We start from the raw sequence: 13,867 nt of genomic DNA, 5'->3' as shown, positions 1-13,867 counted from the left end.
TCCCCATCATTCCTATAAAATCAGTAAAGATGTAACTGGATTTTAAAATATTGCTTCCACATTTTGTCCTAGTTTCAGTAAAATAATCAGTTTCACAGTGTAAAATGTCATCTGATGTTACCCATCTGAGGTTGCTCTTACACAAAAGTCCAGGTCAGACCATGTGATGTTTTTTTTTCTTATTTTTTTCCATGGCCTTTTAGATAAAAAACATGCTTTCTCAGAAATGTATTGAAGGAATCTTTCAGCTTTTGCTCTTTTCTCTCACACTGGATAAACTCATTCAGTTCAACAATTCATGAAATCCCTGTAATGTCAACAACAATTCAGCTTTTCCTAAAATCTGTAGCCTGATATGTTTGGAGTTATCTGTTTAAAAGTCCTTATAAAGTCAGACATTGTCAGATAGAACTTCAGAGACGATTGGATGAGTTGCTGTCTTTAACCTTCATAAGAAAATTTCAGTAAAAAAAAACAAAAAAAAACACAACAAGCTGAGTTAACTCGAATTAATGTGATAAAAACACTTTATTAACCCCACTGGGAAATTGCAGTCTTTTAGTAAGTTGGGTTTTCTTTTAAAAGTGAACACATACACGAAATTAAGCCATTTTTGTTGTTTGTCACTGTAATCTTATAAAATCAATAGTTATAATCGAGTGCAGAGAAAATCTTATTTACATTTGCATTATGTAAGAAATTACAATTTCCACCAAGAGGATTTACAAACAGCACAGCAGACAAACTCCAGCTTCTGACTCCGGATCAACTCCTGTTAATGGAAAAATACATGTGCAAACAAATAATCTGCAATAAACTTAAGTGAGATAACACTTAAAAGAAGAATTGGGTTCTTCTATAAAAACCCATCATAGTACCATCTGCATGGAAACCATTTTGCAACTGAGCAGAGAAACGGTGTTTCCACATCCAGCGCATTTAATTCACACAACTGACATCCACTAAAATTGGAAGGTTAACGTTAATAAAACACAACAACAAAGCTGTTCTTACCTCTTCTGTCACTGTATATATTTAGTTTTTATGCCCTGTTTGTCGGAGCTGCAAGTGGGCCTGACCAGGGTTAGTGTGTTTAGTTTAGAGTGTGTGACTGAGTTGTGTGTACAGAATGAAATATGGCAGGGATTGAAGAGAGTTGGTCGACCATCCCACTGAGTCCTGGACCGGCTGTTTGGGTTGGCACCTTATCCAAGAGCCCTCCAATCCAAACATTGAAGGGCTGTTCACAGCCCATTACTCCTGTGATTGACAGGGTAGCCCACCACTCAGGGGGCTGCACACGATGAGTGTTACTTGTGAGCGCCAGGAGTTTGTCGCTTCGGGTGATGATTCATGGAGTTGATTGATGTAACTGTAAAAGCATTTTATAAGGTTTGAGTGCTTCAAGGGTGTCGTTTTGGATCTCTTCTAATGTTGATTATTTTTCTTTTGTCTAGTCATACTTTCTTTTTATAGCAGCATTATTCAAGGTCCAGATTGGCAGTTATTGCCGCTTAATGCAGGACTTTACTGGAGCTGAATTTATGGAGCCCAACAGGACTTTGGATCTTACAGTATATGACTCTGGTTATGTAAGCATTGCTCCAGCAGCATTAAGCAGGACGTAAACAGTCTATGTTAAAGTCAAATTCACAGCGGTTATGTAATTATGACTCTTTACTATGGGTCGTATTATAATTTAACTGTGTAACTAATGAAAAGGGAACTACTGTCAAAGGCTTAGACAGGAACATGTCATTGCAGAGTTTTTTTTTAGCATAGCAGAACATGTTTAAGCTAATAGATAATGTTAATATTTAGGTAATTAAATAAGAAAAATGTTTTTGCTTTAATATCAGATGCTAATTAAGGATATCATTCACTAAATTTATTGTCTAACACAGAATTCATGTTTCAATCAATAGTCCAGCACCTGACGCTTATCATTTTACATTAAATGAAAAGAAGCATTTTAGTCACATCAAGCTGAAACTTCAAGCAGCAACATGCTAGGTAAATTCAGGTTAGATATAAGAGATAGCAACTTTTTTTTCTTTGAGATTTATTATATGCTGCCTATTGTGCACCACTTGGTTAAGATTGCTAGTTGGGAATCTAAAATTATTGTTTTTTATATTGTTTCACATAACAGCAAACTGAGCATAAGATGAAGAGAATTATATGCACTGGTCATTATATTTCATTATATTTCAGATTTTGTCAATAAACCCAGAACACTTACCCTAAAAGCCAGTTTTACAGCATGCACATGTTGCACCTCTTATCAGTTTTACTCTGTTTTAACATCTTTCAACCACATTTTATGATCTGTGGCTAAAAGAGCCATGAGTTATGGTCCAGTTCTTGCGAAGTACTCATCAAGAATATTTCTGATAGATTTTTGGCAGACATGTTTTTTGATCGTACAAGCTCACTGAACTCAGATGATGATCATGAGAAATAAAGCTGCCTTGATAAAGCCAGTGTATCATTGACCTGTTAGCAGCATGGACCATGGTAACAAATGTAGCCTCAAAGTGGTGCTAGCGTACATGTTTTTTCTTAGATTGCAGATTATATTACTATTCTTCATATCATTGGTATCTGATAAATACTTGGAAATGTAAGATGTACTATGGAATGTCTGGAACCAAAACTGTTTACGCTTACTGATCATTTGGAATTATAAGCCATGAAAACTTAGCTGTAATGTTAGCTAGTGTCTACTATTGCCACCGATGCCTGCAGTTAGACCTGGGATGTGTCTGAAATATCCTGAGTTTTGTGAAGACTTTTTATGTAATGACAAACAGATACTCTGCATAGCTATGGCATAAAGTGTCATAAATGTCTTTCACCTGATTAGCGTGTACTCATCCTTGTTATTCTGGAGAAATCGTGAGTTAGAGCTCGCTTGAGGCCAGATGGAAGTACCGTCAGCATTTCTCTGCTCTTGCTGGGAACGTGGTTTCTGTGGCACTGGTTCTCACCGTTAATGGGGCTTCCCTTCTGAATAGATCCTGCCAAACTATGCAGTGTCCTGCCGAGTTCAGAGATGAGGACATAGGCTTGCAGTGAAGCCTAGCAGTTCCAACTTCCTATCAATGACAACAAGCATCAATCTTAGCCGCCCTTAGTCCTAGACCCTGCCAAGCATGACTCCAGTGAGAGGAAAAAAAGAAAAAGCCTCAAGCTGCTGGAATTAAACAAAGGCTGGATTATCCTCTCAATGTGTCTCATAGCGGGACAATTCATCTTTGAATCCCCCATGGTCCCGAGTGGAGGAAATGTCATAATTTTTGTGCTTGGCTGATGTTGATGCAGTCAGACTCCTCCCCTCGTCCCTTCTAAATCCCAAGCCTTGTCTGCAGAAACCTGTCAGTTTCCATGAGAGGTCCAATAAAGTTTGAAATAAAATCCAGCTTTGTTGCTTCCATTTTGACTCTATCCAAAAAAAACAATTTAACACTGTAACACTTCTAAAAACATAATCAGTGACTTTTACTCTCTCACACCTGCTGAAATCTTGCAATAACCCAGTTAAATAAGGAAGGTGTGGAGTATTGCTTGGGAGCAGTAGCTTTCACTCGGGATGTTCGAAATACTTGAGGAATTCCACCTCAGTTTCACTGTTAAGAGCAGTGAATAGTCAGATGGTGGCAGTCCTCAGCTCTTTCACCCCTTACTGTATGTTTGTTCAGGTGCAGCAAACCTGTCCCGTTGAGTTTTATGACTACCGGCCACAATACAATTACAAATTTATAAAAGAGAAACAAAGGAGGGGTTTAAGGAGAGGCTTTCGAATGATCATGTTAGTATAGAGGGGAGTAGCTCACAGTGGGGAAAGCTGTTACGATGTATGTGGTGTTTAAAATGATTATACATTCTTTTGCCACATGAGAGTACCAAGACTGCTAATTTGTCAGCAAACGCAGAAATTGTTATGTCAGATGGGATTATTATCTCCATTCTGCTTGTATGTCTCTTGTCCTGTTGTAATACTGACTGATGGTTTTGCTACTGGCTGTGCAAATATCCTGTATAGTGTTTGTTAAAGGTAGGAAAATCAAATTGAAAAATTGAAAATTGGGATTTTTGCTTCACAATTTTAAAATGACTTTTTTTGTTAAAAAATTTTTTGTCAAATAACTAAAAATAATTCATTATAAAATTTTTGTCATTTTTTTTTGTTTTTATTGATTTTTTTACTTGTCTTCTTGGGCATTATAGCAGCAGAATGATGGTCCGGATACAATGTTCCTCTTTCCTAATTAAAATCAAGGAAAATTACGAGCAAAAAAAATTTTTGTACATTTTTCTTTGTTTTTGATCTACATCAACAACATCTACAAAAATCAGCAACATTGAAGGATTGTGAGAATCGCAATTTAAATCGAGTCGGCACCCAAAAAAATCAGAATTGAATCAGGACAAAAGTATATTGTCATAGCCCTAGTGTTTGTACAAAGTTAAAAGCGAAATTAGAATATTGAGTTGAAAGTACTTTCTCAAACCTCAAACGGAGATGCGCTTTTCCAGTGTAGGTAACTGATGCAACTAATTGATCAGTAAAATAAAAATCTGCAATAGCTGACTGCTTGAAAGTTGGATATGTAGCAGAACCAGGAGGGGTTGATATCTCCAGGGATTGTAATTAAAGTAATAAACTTACATTATGCTCAATATACGTATGTAAATAGGGACGTTCGTGTCAAATACCACTGTTCACAAACTCTCAGGCATGCGCTATGTCGGCATGGTTGTTAAGCAATCCATCCACTAGAGGGCAGGGCACAGTTCGGAATTTATTTCCGAGTTCTGACAGCAGCTTCAGTCGGAATATAGCCATATATATAACATGGCGACAGTGGAGGAGATCATGATAATGGACTGTCTCAGGGAGAGAGAGGCAGCGCGGTAGACAGTTGTGAACTATTTCTCTTTCTTTTGATTGGAATCCTGGTCCTTTTCTTGGAAAGTCTACTTTCTTTGGGGTACTGTGAATGTACAAACAAATTCTTGATTCAGATGAAAAATTTGGGCTTGGTCCACCTAGAAATGCAGGTCTTGATTTGCATTAAGTCAACTAAATACAGGAAGTGGACTTCAAAACAAAGTGTATTGTACATTCAGCACACTGCATTGTGGGTAAACACAACCAAAACAAATGTTTGTGGGGCAATCGGACAGGAGAAATAGTTCACAGTCAAACCTGGAAGAGTTTGGTAAAGTTCTGATAGAAATGTGATCAACCAGACCACTATGATCTGATGTAGCTCCATATTTTCTTCCGTCTGGTGGAGAGTGAAACACGTCATATTTAATAGGTCCGATTTGTTGGAAAAGTGCAGTTTGAATGCAACCTCAGTCCAGAATGATGTTGCCCCCCTAACTCAACCAAGTGCCCAGTCGGACCAAGTCTAGCTAACTATCCTGACTGAAGACATTATTATTGTAGCTACAGCTCCTTTCATCAAGCTTAAACCTGCAACAATAAAAACAGGTCAAATTCCTTTATCATCAACATTGATGCAAACTTGCAGCCTCTTTAATGACTTGTGAAGAAACCTCCTCAGAATGTCCTGAATTACGACATCCTTTGTTAACAACCACCATAATCTTTAGTTTTGCCGCTCTTTCTGTATTTGCTGCCTTTCTGTGTAGCCTGAAAGTCTGATACAGATACATTAGCATCTGGATTATATTCCTGTAGTCATTCTTACTGAAAGACATGAGGCATTTTCTTATTTTGACTCTTATCTTCATTACTGTTGCAGACTCCATTTAACTAATTGGAGGTTTTACTTTCACCATGAAAAACTAGAGGTGTTTTAAATGTCCTTTTCCTCTCTTAGTTTAGCTCCTCTTTGAATTTGTTGTCTTATTTCTGACATTGTTTGGGCTTTTGAAAATTACAACAAACTTTTTTTAACATCACAGCACCCAAAACAGCATGCATAAATCTAATTCTTTTAAAAATCCACCTTTAAATGGAATAAAAAGCTCAAACTGAAGACGATGCAAAAAGAGCAATATTAAAAGGCTGCAACTACAGCACCATCTGAGAACTCGGGAATAAATTGCTTCAGATAAAACTGATAGTCATCAGTAATCGAGCTAAAAATAAGTTTTTTATCCTTGTGGAAAAACACATGCAATCACATTTGTCATGTTTGATTATAAGCTTGAAATTTTATGACCACAATCCCACATAACCACATTTAACCATCATTAATATGGTATTTAACTCAACTATAACGATCTAATGATCAATCCTTTAATCACAAGTTACTCTTAACTGGAGGCTGCCATATAAAATTTAAAACTTTTTTAATGTCATAGGATGCCTTTAATTATCATGAATACATCAGTGAAAATCGGGCCTTGTGGTTCTGCTGTAGGTTACTGTTCTCTCTTGTACAGCAGCAGAAGCCAAAATGGCTGAAGGTGCCAAAAAGCATAGACCAGACGGGGTGGTCCGGAAACAGCCCGGAGATCCAGTGAAACTTAACAAGCATGTTCCCCTTGGATGTTAAAATGAAGTGTAACACAGATATTAATGTAGCAAGTATCACAACACAGCAGAGGAATGTAAACTGGAGCACTGGGACATCAGGCTGGACGCTAACCAGCTGCAGCCGAATACCCCCAAAGTCATAATAGCCTACACCCCTTCAATGGCACCACAGTGACCAACAGGACTTGGCTTTTTCATCACAGCTGGCTGGAAATCACTCCTTTTAGGGCCGAAGGTGTCCAGTAACTCATCCAGGGAAAGAGCAGAGTTTACTGGTGGGATAAATCACTTGTTGTGGTGCGAGGGTTTAAGGCCTGTCCATCAATCTTGTGTAGAAAGTTATGCAGCTCCTGTCAGCTCTTTAACATTCATTAGTTTGTGAATAAACTGATGACAAAAATTTATGTTGGACCATTTTGTGTGTGTGTGTGTGTGTGTGTGTGTGTGTGTGTGTGTGTGTGTGTGTGTGTGTGTGTGTGTGTGTGTGTGTGTGTGTGTGTGTGTCATTTTCCCCAGAGGTGGCCATCCTTTGGGCTGCTCACCAGGTTCACCACAGTTCTGAGTATTACAACCTCACCACGGCTCTCAGGCAGTCTGTCACTCAGCAGCTGGCCTCATGGGTAAGATATTTATTCTCATAAACTACAACTCAGCAAATCCCATTAATTGAAAATAAAGATTGATGAAAGAAACTCATGAATAAGTCGTATCTGCATAGCTAAGTCTTATTTTAATTTTAATTTTTTCGTGCCAAGGAACTTCCTTGTTGTCAAAACACCATTAAAAACACATTAATGAGTCATACTGGATGACATGTTGCTTTATTACAGAGATCAAACAGACTCATTTGAACCAGTGGCTAATGCATCCATTTGTGGCTGGACATTTTCCCAAAGCTCCAGATCTGTTGGCAATAAAAATCTCCAGCCGAGGCTTCTGTTTGAGTTATGTTCAATAAAAGCCACAATGACCAACTTCTTTCAGATTTTTTTAAATTGAAAATAAACAATAAATTTGTAGTTGTATGTATATGTTTTTAGATGTTTTCAAAGATTAACACGATTAATAAAAGCAACTTGTCTTAGACCGGAGAGAAAACGAGTTATCCCGGGGTTTCTTACAGAGCCAGGCTGTATGGCCTCATCTGTGATGTGGCAGGTTTGTCTTTTGCAAAGTTTCACACAACACTGGGGGTGTTGCAGAAGCATGGGACTCTGTCTGCTTGTCTCTTCACAATAAGGCCAGTGGAAAAAAAATCTTTAAAAACTTTGTTTCTAATCAGAGACTGTATGTAAGAGGAACAGAGCCCCTGTGACGTCACTCGTAGGTTTCTGAAATGAAGCTCATTGGGCGGTTCCTACCGTCGCCATCTTGGCAGCATCACACATCATCACTCCCCTAACATAAAAAAATGGGCAAAGAGGTAGAGTTGAGAAGGGGGGCTGTGAACGTGGGGGTGAATGATTGACATTTATCAAACTTCAACCTGCCTGTAGCTAAGAGCTAACTGAGCTAACCCGGCACTAACAAGAACTAACCAGCTGATGGAGGAAGGCTGGGCGAAAGCTAAGTCTCACTGTTAGCTGGCTAAAAACGGCAGTATTGCTACTTTCTTCCTTCTTCCATCAGGATATTGGGTACATTTCAATCCCAATATCAAAAATCAATCAAAAAATTCACTCCCCCCACTGTTGTTGTGAAGGTAAGCTTGGCCTATTAAACCTAAAAGGTTTTTTGTACCAGACTTTAACTGTAAAGTTGGTCTTTTTAACATGGGACTCTATGAGGATTTGCTCTGGAGCCCCTAGTAGATGAAGGGGGGACTGCAAATTTTGGCACTTCTGTATGGGCTTCATTTTTAATTGCTGGATGTTGCCGCTTGGTTCCTACTGATATTTCATCAGTTTATGAAAATAACTGTTATATTTTGACTCTTACAATGAGCTATTTATATGTACATACCAGGCATCTGACATTTGTGCCACCATTTGTACTTCATTGTGTCTCTGAATGGACAAACATCTCTGTGTGTGATGTGACCACCCTCTGAGCAGGATCTTGTGGGTAAAACATGTTTATGTGTGGAAAACTTTCGACATCTTTCAAAGCACTGCTTTGCATTTGAAGTTCTATACCCATCTTTACCACTAGATGTCAGTAATTCTTACACACTGCACCTTTAAATCGGAGGAAATTGCGTTAGAAAAACGAACTCTTGCCATTCAATTTTTTTACCTTTTTTTCTTTCTGGTTTTGTCTTAATAAAAAGGATTTGTGGTAGGATATCACTTTTTGTACTTAAATAGACACTGAGCTGTGTTCTTTGCCCGTCCCTGGTGGTACAACCTGATACTTTTCTACTTTTCTCTTCAGGTTTTTTACCTCCCCATGGCTCTGGCTGTGCCTCCATCCATCTTTGCTGTTCACATACAGTTAAATCTGCTCTACCAGTTCTGGATCCACACTGAGGTAAATGTTACAACACAGTCATTTCACCATTTGGTTTATTATTACTAAGTTCCTGGATGTCTAATGGGATCATGGCTGTGTAGTTTAATTGCATGCAGACTTTGCAAGTTGCCTAAGATAACACATTATTGTTTGATATATACTTACTACATTCAATACATGTATGGTTTTAACAGTGCTATTAGTTAGCAGCTAAATAACGATCATAACTCATGTATCTAAGAAAACCAACTACATCACAAACACTTTTTGAGCTGTTCTTTTTATAGCAAACTTTCCTTTCAATGTCAGGAGTCCCTCTGAGGAAGCTTGCCTCAAACATAAATAAAAACCTATAGATAAATGTTTCTTATCAATCTGTATTTTTAAAATGCCCTCAAAAAGTATCCTAGTGTTGTTCCGTTGAAATCTACTTCAGTCTTTACTTTAAATATTTCAGCCTTATTAGCCCTGTGTTGCCTATTACTCATGTGTACGTATGAGGTCAAACTAATAAACTTAGGTGTTTAACAGTATTTAAGAGTTTGTAGTTTCTTGAAAAAACATTGAATAAAGTTGGAAACCCGTTCCACACTTTGAGGCGTACACTTATTTTGTTTGCAATAAAGTCCTGTTCGAATAACCGTAGACTTCAACAAAAACCCAGCAGAACAGATGCTGAACGATTGGCAGGCATTTTCCCATGTTAGTAAAGCTGATCAGCAACAGCAGAACAGGCTTCTACTTGTGATGGAAATGGAAGAAACTAACTTTTCTGTTTGCTGTCTCTTTCATGGGAGCTTAAGTTATAATGCCATCCATATCTTTTTAAAAGAAGACAGTGAAAAAAATCAGGCTTGCTTGAAATATATCAAACCCCTTTCAGGATGAGTATGAAGATCCCTTTGGACTGATGCAGCTGTAGATCTAAATCTGTCAAACCACCTCACAAGATGTGAACATTATCTCAACAAAGACCAACTCTGTTAAAGAAAAACAAAACAAAAATAAAGACGTTTTTATGTAGAAAATTCAAGGGTCTCAAAAATGGCCATATTTGCACAGTTTGGTGCCATTTGTTGCCAAAGGTTTGCAAGGTTAAATCATGCAGTAAGCCCTTGAAAGCTTGTGTGCACAAATTATCTAAAATGTGCAAACAAGTTATATAAAACTAGGTAATTGCAATACCCTTTTGTGAGCACATCTAAATAAATCTTAGCTGCTAGTTTTTCAACAGCAGCTCCCAGGCTCTAAAGATGAATGTTTAATTGATAAATAATAATCTCTTTAATGGCCCTTTAACAGTTCTTATTGTTGAAAGAAGTCACGTTTAATGTGACGTAACCCCTTTTCTTTTCTTTAACAGTAAAAATCGCCATGGTCGATTTTAGTACGTTCATTTTAGAAGAACAACTTACGATACTGCTGCTTGTAAAACTGTGATGTTTAATGACACCTTAAAGAGAAGTCCCAGTTGAATTAATTGGCTTCAACCAGCATGTTAAAATAATTTTCCAGTTTTAAAGGTAAGAGATGAATAGCAAAATTTATATGGCTTTGCCTGAACACAATAATCAGACATCAAGCAGGACCAAGTCTGGATGAATTCACACATCTACGATACTTTGCAGAGTTGGTGTATTTTAAAAAAAAAAAAAGTCTTTTAAAGATACGTCTCATGGTGCCAATACTAATCTGTCTGTTAAGTCAGGCCCTTTAGATTCTGTGTTTCAGTGGAACCTGTATTCAATAAAAAATAATGAGATTTTATGAAAGATTCCAAACAGAAGCATAACCACTCTGTCTGCCTTTAAAGTGACTGAGAAATTCACTTTTACAATCCCCACCATCGTTAGAGGGAATGAATAGATTTGGAGCGCCTTCCATCTTTTAGTGCACTATTAGTGAAAATAGTCGTAATAGTCACAATTTTCTTAGGGGGTGTAATTTATGCCTCCTTTATAGGCTTTTTTCTTTTTTTTTGATGTCATGTAATTTACTGGCACGCTATTGGCTGCAGCTTCAGAGCTACAGTCAAGTGGTGGAGACCCCTTTCATTCAAGATAAAACTCTCACGCTCGGTTGCCAGACGCAGTCATTACATGGAAAGTAATGAATCGCTGAGAAATTCTGTCCAGCCGAGCACATGTCTCCAGACAGAGAGATCTGACATCAGAATTTCTGACTTCCAACCAAAAGAGAAACATGACCTGGACGAATATGCTCTGGGTGACTTCTGTAAACTGGAATGACTGACTGGAGCATCTGTTAGATATCGTGAAACTTGGCATCTTCCCGAGGCTTTCAGCTGCACTTTGTTTGGAACAAACCTTGTGTGGTTGAGTTCTGTATGTATGTGTTAATTAATATAATGTTTCTGATTGAAGGATTATACAACAAAATAATGAAAAATATAAATCATAGTAATATTTATGGAAATGAAGATGTGAAGGTGATATTGACACTACATAATTTTTGTGAATCAAATACAGCTCTAACGTACAAATACCAGAATGATTAATTCCAGCAGCTTTTAGGGGAATGATTTTCTTTAGTTTGAAGAAACACTTTCCTAACATACCATTCTGCCAAGTGATTTGTTGATTTGAATTAAAATTAGCTTTGCAAGACACACTACAGAACTTTTGCCATTTTCCCGTGACGCGCCCCCTATTGGTGGCTAATTCAGCATCCATCTTGCATCTTACCTGACCTGTTAGCAAGCGAAGACGATCTTACGATGACTCTTATTTCGTCTCTTTCACTCTTCTTGCATTTCTTTGCTGAATCAGAGTAGTTGCATGTTCAAAAAGGCCAGTTCCTTGTCATACCACGAAATAAAACGTGTTGCGGATGTAGAAGTTGTACAGGCGGCTGAAATGAGTTTCCTCCGCAGGGTGGCCGGGCTCTCCCTTAGAGATAGGGTGAGGAGCTCGGTCATCCGGGAGGGGCTCAGAGTAGAGCCGCTGCTCCTCCGCATCGAGAGGAACCAGTTGAGGTGGCTCGGGCATCTGGTCAGGATGCCTCCTGGACCTCCCTGGTGAGGTGTTCCAGGCACGTCCCTCTGGGAGGAGACCCTGGGGACACGCCGGAGGGATTATATCTCTTGGCTGGTCTGGGAACACTTTGGGATCCCCCCGCAGAGTTGGAAAATGTGGCTGGGGAGAGGGAAGTCTGGGCTTCCCTGCTTAGGCTGCTGCCCCCGGATAAGCAGTAGAAGATGGATGGATGGATGGATATATGTATAACGGTTTATATATAGTTTTATTTCATAGTTTGACTTCTTGTGTATTTTGTTTTGTTTGCTTCTGGTTCTTGTGCCTGATGTTTGCTTGACTAATTCCCATAACAACACATTAACATAGTTTATTCTTATCTTTCCCAGTAGAAATCCTGCAGGTTTTTCCTTGTTTAGAGCCACATCCTCATCATTGTATTTGTTGTAGCTCTTTTTTTCATCACAGTTCTGTCTGTTTGTTTTTAGACTAGTTTGTTGTCTTTTCTGCTTTGGCAGCATTATTTGTTAGTTTTAGATAAAGTTGTTGTTTTTGACACTTTACCCCACCTGTTAGTTTGGGTCCTCCTCCTCTTGCTATGAACTGTGACGATGTCAGACTGGTGTATCTAAATGTTTGTAAAGCACATTGATGCTTTCAGGGGGGTAGACCACAAAGTCTTCTAAGGCACATGTTCACACAAACAGGCAACTGTACTCATGGCTTTGGGTTTGGCTCAATGACCTAAATAAACAATCACTAAATAAATAAATAAGTGTGGGTTTTTTTTTTGGAGATTTGATAGCAAAGTAGAAGTAAACAGCCTACGAAGAATCTGCAGATCATTGAGTAGCAAAAGAAACAAAGTTAAAAAAAAAAAAAGTAATTAAACTTTTAAGTATTTGTTTCATATTAATAATAAGATTCACAGACTTTTCATTATTTATTTTCCAGCTGATCAGAGACCTTGGACCTCTGGAGTGGGTCTTTAACACCCCCAAACATCACCGAGTTCATCATGGTGAGAAAATAAAACAGTCCACTTCTGTTAGACATCTACTCATATTTATGTTTAATTAGGTCTGATCCAGTTATTTTTATTCAAGCTAATTATCACCAGATGCCACTGGGGGAGACCTGGGATCACAGATTTCCATTACTGTACTGTAATATCTGCAGTAACCTCACACAGTGTCACCTCAACAGGGAGGAACCTTTACTGTATTGACAAGAACTATGGTGGGATGCTGATCATCTGGGATCGATTATTTGGTAAGCAGAAGTGTTTGGTTCAACTCCATTCCTGATTGTCTTAGACAAGCAGTTTACCGTGAACACGGTAGGGCTGATATATCATGGTAAAAATAATAATCCTGATAATTTTGATTGAAATTGAGATCTCGGTTATTTAACATGATTATCTTTATTTTTTGATCTTTAACAACATGAATTTATTTAACATTAAACAGCGGCTTTTAGACAATGTTTTTAGGATTCCACAAGTTTTAGAAAACACACAAATAACATGAAGCTTTGTCTTGACAAAGTTCAAATACTGATGTAAACTAAATATGTAAATATAAACCATGTTGTAGTGAACTTCCACAACCAACTGCAATTATTCAACATTGCACCTGCAGTCGAAGCAGCCGCTTTAGGACGTGGAGAGGTCCCTGCTGTTTGTTCGTTACAGTAACTGCAGAACAATATGCTCCTTCAAGTCAGTCGCCAAAACAGCCGAAAAATTTCCAATAACTCCAGTAAAAGTTGCTAGATTTGTCGCTCATCACTTTTAACAAATAAATTTGCCAAGGGGTTTTGAAAGTTGCCAGATTTAGAGAGAATGAAGAGCTGAATGAAGCCAAAGCGGCTGTGAGAGGAGTTGACAGCACAGCGCTGCAATGCC

General features: G+C 38.2%; 1 protein-coding gene across 1 annotated transcript in view; it reads left to right on the top strand.

The window, feature by feature from the left end:
* Positions 1 to 13,867, top strand: part of agmo (alkylglycerol monooxygenase) — a 71,580-nt gene that overhangs the window by 22,246 nt on the left and 35,467 nt on the right. Inside the window, exons 4-7 of the mRNA XM_079240054.1 lie at positions 7,034 to 7,137; positions 8,891 to 8,986; positions 12,916 to 12,982; positions 13,168 to 13,233. Of these exons, the coding sequence (XP_079096180.1) occupies positions 7,034 to 7,137; positions 8,891 to 8,986; positions 12,916 to 12,982; positions 13,168 to 13,233 (333 nt within the window). The remainder of the gene's footprint in view (positions 1 to 7,033; positions 7,138 to 8,890; positions 8,987 to 12,915; positions 12,983 to 13,167; positions 13,234 to 13,867) is intronic.

Source organism: Telmatherina bonti (assembly GCF_933228915.1).
Source record: "Telmatherina bonti genome assembly, chromosome: 5".
NCBI lineage: Eukaryota > Metazoa > Chordata > Actinopteri > Atheriniformes > Telmatherinidae > Telmatherina > Telmatherina bonti.
The sequence above is the reverse complement of the archived record's forward strand: the minus strand, read 5'-3'. Positions and strand labels throughout refer to the sequence as shown.